At 36.8% G+C, this 8,948-nt stretch overlaps 1 protein-coding gene across 1 annotated transcript in view; it reads left to right on the top strand.

The window, feature by feature from the left end:
* Nucleotides 1–3,052: 3,052 nt before the first annotated feature.
* Nucleotides 3,053–8,948, top strand: part of RNF212B (ring finger protein 212B) — a 22,901-nt gene continuing 17,005 nt past the window's right edge. The window contains exons 1-3 of the mRNA XM_007100443.4: nt 3,053–3,152; nt 4,990–5,042; nt 5,556–5,630. Coding sequence (XP_007100505.1) covers nt 3,053–3,152; nt 4,990–5,042; nt 5,556–5,630 — 228 coding nt within the window. The remainder of the gene's footprint in view (nt 3,153–4,989; nt 5,043–5,555; nt 5,631–8,948) is intronic.

Here is an 8,948-nt window from a genome sequence, read left to right as displayed (position 1 = left end):
CTAGCTTTTAACAAACTCCCACTTCTTGAATTTTGGTTTAATATCAAAGAAAAATGTTCACAAGTATCTAAATAGGCTATTAAAATACTACTCCCTTTTCCAACTACGTATTTGAGTGAGTCCAGATCTTCACACACTTCAACCGAAACAGTACACTGTAACAGAGTGATTGCAGATGTGTGAATCCGGCTGCTTTCTATTAGGTCAGATAGTAAGAGATTATAAAACTGTAAAACAAAAACAATGCCCTTCTTCTCACTAAATTGTATTTATTTGGGAAAATACAGTTATTTCCCATAGTTTATGTTAACATTTAATGGGTTTATTTTTATTGTTGTTTTCAAATGAATAAAAAATACTAAAAAAAAATTTTCAATCTTAATTGCTAATATGGTGAACGTTGATAGGTATAATACAATCCACAGAAACCAAAGCTCTGTAGGGAAGGGTGTCTTCAATACTTTTTTTTTTGGCAGTGTCACACAGCATGGTGGCGGGGCGGATAGGGGATATTAGTTCCCTGACCAGGGATGGAACCTGTGCGCTGGCTGTGGAAGCACACGGTCCTAACCGCTGGACCTCCAGGGAATTCAATACTTTTTAAAAGGTAAAGGAGGTCTGAGACCAAGAAGCTTGAGAACCATTACTTAACAGCTTCCTCAGGAAAAGCTCATGTTCAGATTTTTTGTCAGCAGCCTTTACACCTGAACACAGGATAAGGGGATATAAAATTCTTGGATCATATTTTCTTTTTGAAAATCTTGAAAATGCAGTTTCATTGTTTCTAGCATAAAATGATGCTGTAAAGAAGTCTGATGCCAGTCTAATTTTCTTTTCCTTATAAATGACTAGTACTTTTTGTCTGGATGCTCAAAGGGGTTTTTCCTTATCTTTAAAGACTAATTTAATAGTTTTACTAGAAAATGTTTTGGTTTAAACTGTTCTGGGTCAGTTTTCTCCTATACACTTAGGCCTTTGCAATACGTAGACTTAAGTCTTATTTCAGGAAAATTTTCTCAAAATTTTGTTTTAAATATTTGTTCTGATACATTGCTCTGGTTTTCCTTGTGGGGATAAATGTGTGTGTAAAATCTCTTTTGCTTGTTCTCTATATCTATCACTTTCTCTTGAAAACTTTTACCTTTCTTTTTAGAAAAACCATCCTCCTTTCAGCCCTTAAATGTGCTTTTTTTATTTCTGAAAAAAGTTAAAAAAATTTTTTTCCTGCGACTGGTTAGTTCTCATTTAATATGCGACTGTTCTCTACCCGTATCACTTTTTAGCTTTTCTATTTCTGATTTATGCTTTTCTTTCAAATCATCTATTATTTTATTTCTCTGAAAAATATTAGGTTAAAAAAAGAAGAAAAATTACTAAGTTAAAGTTTTCATCTGCTTTGTGACCACATTTTTCTAATGTGTTACTGTCTGCTTGAACATTATTAGGTTTATTTTCACCTTGTTTCCATAGCATGTATGGGATTAGATCATATTTCTTATTTGTTCCCAATCTTAAATGAGGTAGATTTTCCCGGACTATTAAGAAAACTCACTCTTGCCTCTCGGCCCCGCCCACGCCTCGCGCATGCTCTGGACCCCGCCCACGCCTCTCACACAGCGTCGCGGGCCAAGCCCAGCCTCTTGTCTCTCGCCGGTGCCAGGCTTGCTGTATATTTTCCCGCCATTTCCAGCTCTTCTTGAGAACTGATTGATTTCGGTGAGATCCGAGGCCTTTTGGGATCACTGCGGCCAAACAGGTAGGGAATGTAGTTAAAAAAGAGCTACTGGTAAATCTGAGAATGCTAAATCTCCATCACCCCTAGAAATCAGACGAGTCTTGCCCTCACAAATCCTGTTAACGGCCCTTCTTTTAAAGGGTTCATTTGGTCAACGCATTTGATTAAAATTGTACTTGCTTCCCCCAAACAAACTAGGGCATATATAACTGTGACCTTTTCAGTAGTTCTTTAGACTCACTTTCTGGTAGAAGTTAGTGTATCTGTGAGCAACAAATAGGTATCTGAAGCTCATGCCTCTATGTAATGTCTTTGCATTGAAACGTTTATTCAGTAAGTTTTTATCGTGAATCTTGCCCTTATGTGACAAAAATATTACAGTGTGGCACAAACCAGCCAATATTCTTTGAGAAAGTGTCTCCGTAAACTACTTTAAAATTTTTTTAAAGAAAAGACTTAAAAAAAAAAAAGACTTCAGTGGGGAAAAATTTTACCTTCTGTTTTGATTTTTTCCCCAAATTTAATTTTAAATGAAATTAAACTAATATATATTACATTCTTGCAGTATATTCATGAAATTAAGCATAAATCCATTAAATGTATGAACTAATTACAGCTCTATGTATCAGCTCTGTATTTTTTATGTCAGTTTCTTCATTTAAAATCTTACATTTCAGTGAATATCAGATACATCTTTTGAAAAATGATGGGATTGGAAAAAATGTTAAATGATTTTCAAGATCCCTTCCAGATCTGATTCTGAGTTTCTGTGGAGTAGAAGGAAATGTGAAAAGCTGAGACATCATTCATAAACAATGTTTCCATTAGATAAAATGTGTCCCAAGTGGCTAATATGTGATCTTGTATATTTGGTCCACTACCTCCTCCTTGCTCCATCTTGCTGTATCACAGGAAACTATTAGGAAAGAAATAGATTTTTTTTAAGATTGTTTTTTCTAATTACAAATTAGTACCTGAATAAATCCAGAAAATTTAGAAAACAAAAAAAGTGTAAAGGCAACACACACACACACACACACACACACACGATCTCACCATTCAAAAAAAAAATCATCATTGTCCTATTACTCTTCTAAATATGTATACTTTTTCTCTTTAGAAAATGGCATAGCATAGTCTGCAGTCTGCTTTTTTCACTTCAGAGGTATATGTACTTCCTCACATCCAATTGGTATACCCACAATAACATGCCCGCATCCCAATAAGTTAGCAGAAACTAAGCAAACATTGTTAAGTAGATTTTGGAACAGCTATAATTATGTTATGCCCCAGGTTATTCTCTTTCTTTGCTGCAGAATGGATTGGTTTCACTGCAACCTGTGTTTCCGAAAAGATGGGGCCCATTTCTTTGTCACCAGCTGTGGCCATATTTTCTGTAAAAAGTGTGTGACTCTGGGTGAGTGATTTAACTGTTTTCAGATTCAGGCAAAAATGTTTTTAACCTAGAAATAATGATTAACCATTTCTCTGTGTAACTTGGAATAAGGTGGTGTAGGCCGAAGGTGGTGTGGGTATAATAGGAAACTGTTGATTATGAAAATCGGAGGAATCCATTAAAAGGAATGATTTAGCAAATGGACTGTCTATTACTTGAACATCAAAAGGTGCTTGTCAGTGTTCTGAAGCCTGTGGCAGGGAAAGCCACAAGGTTATCAGACTGATTAGAGAAAAGAGAAAAAATAAAAATAATGAATAGAAATTGGGAAAGTGGTTGATAACAAGAGCCATTTCTAATGGGAAGTAGTATAATCTGTGAAATCAATTTAATTAGAAATGTTGACGATGGTGATAGTGGTGGGTGATACCTTTGTGGTTTAAAAAGTATTTTCATGTGTACCAATTTTATGTATCCTCACCACAATCCCAGGAGGTAATTATTAGTAGACCCATTTTACAAATGAGGAGCTGGTTCAAACAGGTGATTTGACCAAGTTCTTGCAGCTGTTAAGTCTTAGAAGAAACAAATTTAAGGTGTGTCTTTTTTTCTTAACGCTAAAATACTTACAAGGTACGTAGGTATGTATTCTGGGTAGTAGGTCCAGAAGAGGGACTTAGGATGTTTTGATCAGGGAAAATTTCATAGAAGAGGTATTGCTTCAATAGAGTTTTGACTAATAAACTGGAGTCTGCCAAGTGAATTAGGCAGGGAAGATCATTCTGGTTTAAGAGAACAGCATGTGTAAAGGAATACAACATCATTAAACTTAGTACGGGGAAGTACATGTGGTTGGGACCGGTAGAGCATAAAAGGATAAAGTAAGAAATGGTGAGAGATGAGCCTAGAGAGGTAGGTAGTGGCCATATGATGGAAGGCTCTATATACCAGGCTAAAGAACCTGAACTTTATCCTGCAGGTGATGGAGAGCTGTGGAAGTTTCTTTGTCTTGTCTTTTTCTTAAATAGAAGAATGATTTGCACTTGCTAGCTCACTCTGGCAATAATATGGAAGGAAGACGGGGAAAAGCTTCATCCCCAAGGAAAGAAGAGTCAGGTTAGGTAGCCTCTGGAGAAACTTTTTCTCTGTGTGAATCTCCTGACCCTTTAAGTTATCTGCTAATGTAACAAAGCTATTACTATGGTAACAGCAGCTCACTTTGGAGCAGTTTGTCTTGGTGAAGCACGTCATGTGATGTTTTCTCCTGACACGGCATTTATCTTAATCAATAACCAGCACCACTACTAAAATTTTAACTTTAAAGGAAGATTAGGAATTTTAATTTCCACATCTTTCAGATTGGGTTAATTAGAGAATGAGAGTAGGAGAGCTTCAAAACAATATCCAGGAATATTAGCAAAGTGAGAACAAGGCAGGAATAATTGGAGAGTTTCTTATGGTGCCTAATGTGTGCCTACTGTCAGGTAGATAGAATAAAAAATAATAACTTAAAGTTGAGATCTTTGGTACTCTTCCCAGACTCTAGTAAATGTACACTCCTGTACTCCTGCTGGGAGGCTACTGTCCCTCACCTGCAGAAGAAAACTGGGAATTTATAAAAAGGGAGATGGGTAGAGGTACAGTGTGAAAGCCTTACTTCTCATCAACATACAAGTTTGGAAACACTGATTTCGAGAATGGAGCTCAAGTCGATGTCCTTTTATAGCACAATGACATTTTGAATTCAGTAAGAACCCTCTTTTCATTAGCTAGCCTACTTGACTGTTATCATGTACTTTAGGAAAATCTTACCTCATGCCCATGAGAACCAAACATTTTTTTCCCCTTTCCCCGCTAGAAAAATGTGCTGTTTGTGGAACTGCTTGCAAGTATCTGGCTCTTTCTGATAATGTAAGTTTTTCCTCCCCGTCACAAACAATCTGATCCCATTCCGGGTGTGTAGGAACTATACGAAGAATATAGTGGCTAAGAACTGAAATTTTGGGGGAATTCCCTGGTGGTCCAGTGGTTAGGACTTGGGGCTTTCACCATGGGAGCCTGGGTTCAATCCCTGGTCAGGGAACTAAGATCCTGCAAGCCACGTGGCATGGCCAAAAAAAAAAAAACTGAAATTTTTTTTAAAAAGAAAGAAAAAAGGAACAAACAAAACGTGTAGATAGCAATTGAAAAAAAAAGGAGGTAAACTAGAGATAAAAGAATTACTTGTGGATTTGTGACTACTGTCACATAAGCACGAGGTAAGAAGGAGTAGGATATGTAGTCTACATCTCCTAGCGCAATAGTGATCGCCCTCTTAGCACAGTGAAATAATACCTGGTGCTTTAGAAAGGGTGCTATGTCTTTAACCATATTTGCCTGTATTTTATTTCATTCCATTGTGGATGTGTCTTACTCTCTTCATAGCTGAAACCTCAGGAGAAGATGTACTTCAAAAGCCCTGTGGAGACAGCTTTGCAGTATTTTAGTCACATCTCTCAGGTATGAGAAATAAAAGTGAAGAAAATCTGATTTTCCAGGCAAGTTATAATTGCATCTTATTTCTTTTCCAGAGGTTCTCTTTAAACTGCATTCATATATTTGTATACAATGGGGAGAAATTGGCTGCCCTGTTTGCTTTCTTCCCTGATGATACAAATCTCAACAGTTAACTTTTTACTCACCCAGAATCTGTGATAGGCTGTAAAAACTACTATGTAGCTGACATCTTGCCTTGTGCTTCCTAGTTCTAGTTAGTAATTTTTGAGGATAAAAAAGGTTCTAGAGAGCTTTGTCTTCTTTCTTCGCACATTTAATGAATCTTCTAAAAATTGCTTTGAATATACAGGCCTGACCCTGCAAACAATGGATTTAGTAGCCAAACTTTCAAGCTTTTGCTTATAGACCTAAGTTCAAAAAGGGATTTCTTGTTCTCCACTCTTATTTTTCAATAACCTCTCTTAGCAACACATATATATTTAATTCTTCAGTTAGTCTTTATAATAGGTTGCCTGAATTTTGGAAGATATTTTTCTTTTCCTGATGCGTGATATGTTGTCATGCCATTGACTTGGTCAGGAGCAATAGAATTGTGGAAGGAAGTGAAGAGGAGACAGGACAACCATTTGAGAAAGTTCCCAAATTCTAAAAACTTTGGTTTTTCCCTTCCACTCTCCAGTTCTCCACCAAGATCATTTCATAGCCTCATGGGATTGCTATCTGGGCACATTTCTTGAGATTTTATCACTATTTTTCTTCTCTACTCTTCTCGTTCTTACGAGAATATTTTTTTATTAAACGTGAAGATGGTCCTTTGTCATGTTTGGTTGAAGATAGTAGATTTAATTTTTCTTTGGTGTCTCCCGCTCAATCCTGACTCTGGAGATAGAGGAAGGGAAATTAAGGCTTTCACTGCATCCTGCTTTTAGCTGCTTGGGTGAACCATCATATTTGAGATACCATTTAACATTATGGGGAGATAAAATCCAGCTGAGACTCAAGGAGAAATGTAAACAAGGTCACATGAACAAGAGAAAGAGCAGACCTTTGGTTAATAACTAAACCAAGGGTTAGTTAATGATCAGTAGAGAAATTATATGTAGTCTGAATTCTACCCTGTCTAATCATGGGACCAATGACACATGGTCAAGTAATCAAGATAAAATACATGAAAAGGGTCAGTTAATCATCACTTTCGTGAAGTGCCCGTTTGGTGAAGTCAGCAATGTCTGAAAATGTGTTTTCCCAATCTGTGAAGTTGAATAACTGATCCAAGTAATGTCTAGATTGTCTCATTCAGGCTTTTGCTCATATTTTTCTTCCTCAGTCAGACTTTACTGACTCTCATATCTCAAATAGCAGCCCCAGGTCTACTTCTTACCCTGCTTTATTTTTCATCATAGGTCTTATCTCTAACATTATATAATTTATTTATTGTCTGAATCCTGCACTGCTTTCCCTTAGCATAATGTGTTCAAGGTTTATCCATGTTGTAGAATATATTAGAACTTCATTAGTACTTTATTCCTTTTTATGACCAAATAATAATCCATTATATAGCTGGATATATGTTTCATGTATTCATTCATCCATTGAGGGACATTTAGGTTATTTCCACTTTTTGGCTATTATGAATAATGCTGCTATGAATATGTGTATACAAGTTTTTGTGTGGACATATATTCATTTCTCTTGGATATATACATAGGAATTAGATCACTGGATCAAATGGTAACTCTATGTTTAACTTTTGGAACTGCCAGACTGTTTTCCCAAGTGCTTGCACATTTTACATTTTTACCAGCAGTGTATGAGGGTTTTGATTTCTCCATATCCTCACCAACACTTGCTTTATCTGTCTTTTTTTATAATAATCATCCTAGTGGTGTGAAATGCTATCTCGGTGTGGTTTTGATTTGCATTTCTCTGATGATTAATGATGTTGAGCATCTTCTCATGTGCTTATTGGCTATTTGTTTGTCATCTTTAAAGTAATATCTATTCAGATCCTTTGCCCATTTTTAAGTCGGATTGTCTTATTATTATTAGTTGTAAGAGTTCTTTATATATTCTAGGTACAAGTCCTTCACCACATATATGATTTGCAAACATTTTCTCCCATTTTGTTGGACCCATCCACTTTAAAATTAAGAAGTAACATAAATGTCCATTAAGTAAATACAAATAGGAAGAACAGACAACATCAAGCATCAAATAGAGTAGGAAATAAAGAGAGAGAAGAGGTTGAGAGAAAGAGAGGGAAAGATATAGATTCACAAAGACAAATTCAGAGCAAAAGGCACAAATGAAAATACAGAGGGACTTCCCTGGTGGGCCAGTGGTTAAGACTCTGCGCTCCCAATACACGGGGCATGGGTTTGATCCCTGCTTGGGGAATGAAGATCCCACATGCCATACAGTGCGGCAAAAAAAAAAAAAAAAAAAAGATAAATGAAAATACAGAGAAAGACTTTTTTTTAAATGAATTTTTATTTATTTATTTATTTATTTATTTAGGGCTGCGTTGGGTCTTCGTTGCTGCACGCGGGCTTTCTCTAGTTGCGGTGAATGGGCTACTCTTGGTTGTGGTGTGCAGGCTTCTCATTGCGGTGGCTTCTCTTGTTGTGGAACACGAGCTCTAGGCACGCGGACTTCAGTAGTTGCAGCTCTCAGGCTGTAGAGTGCAGGCTCGGTAGTTGTGGTGCACAGACTTAGTTGCTCCCCGGCATGGGGGATCTTCCCCAACCAGGGCTCAAACCTGTGTCCCCTGCATTGGCAGGCTGATTTTTAACCACTGCGTCACCAGGGAAGCCCAAGAAAGACTTTCATAAATTTAGTGTTGGGACTGACAAACTTTTTCTTGAAAGGTTAGTAAATATTTTAGGTTTTGCAGGCTATGCAACCTCTGTTGCAGCTACTCAAGTCTGCTGTTGTAGCACAGAACAACAGCCACAGGCAATCTGTAAACAAATGGGTATGACTGTATTCCAGTAAAACTTTATTTACAAATACAGGCAGCTGGCCCTGATCATTAGTTGGCTGACTTGGAAGTCATATGTTTTGCTAACATACTTAAATAACTACCATATAAATCATTTGAATAAAATCAGGTCAAGACCTGATCCCATAAATAGATCAGATCAGTTTCCCATCCCTCACTTGAATTTAAAGACTGAACAACTGAGATAATCAATGGTGCCTTTGAAGAAAGGTTTTATTAGTTGAAGATTATTTTACCTGAAAAGAAAAAGTTTATCTGTCAGTTTTTTTTTTTTTTTTTTTTTTTTTTTTGTGGTACGCGGGCCTCTCACTGCTGTGGCC

The sequence above is a fragment of the Physeter macrocephalus genome, chromosome 11 (genome assembly GCF_002837175.3).
Source record: "Physeter macrocephalus isolate SW-GA chromosome 11, ASM283717v5, whole genome shotgun sequence".
Taxonomy (NCBI): domain Eukaryota; kingdom Metazoa; phylum Chordata; class Mammalia; order Artiodactyla; family Physeteridae; genus Physeter; species Physeter macrocephalus.
The sequence above is the reverse complement of the archived record's forward strand: the minus strand, read 5'-3'. Positions and strand labels throughout refer to the sequence as shown.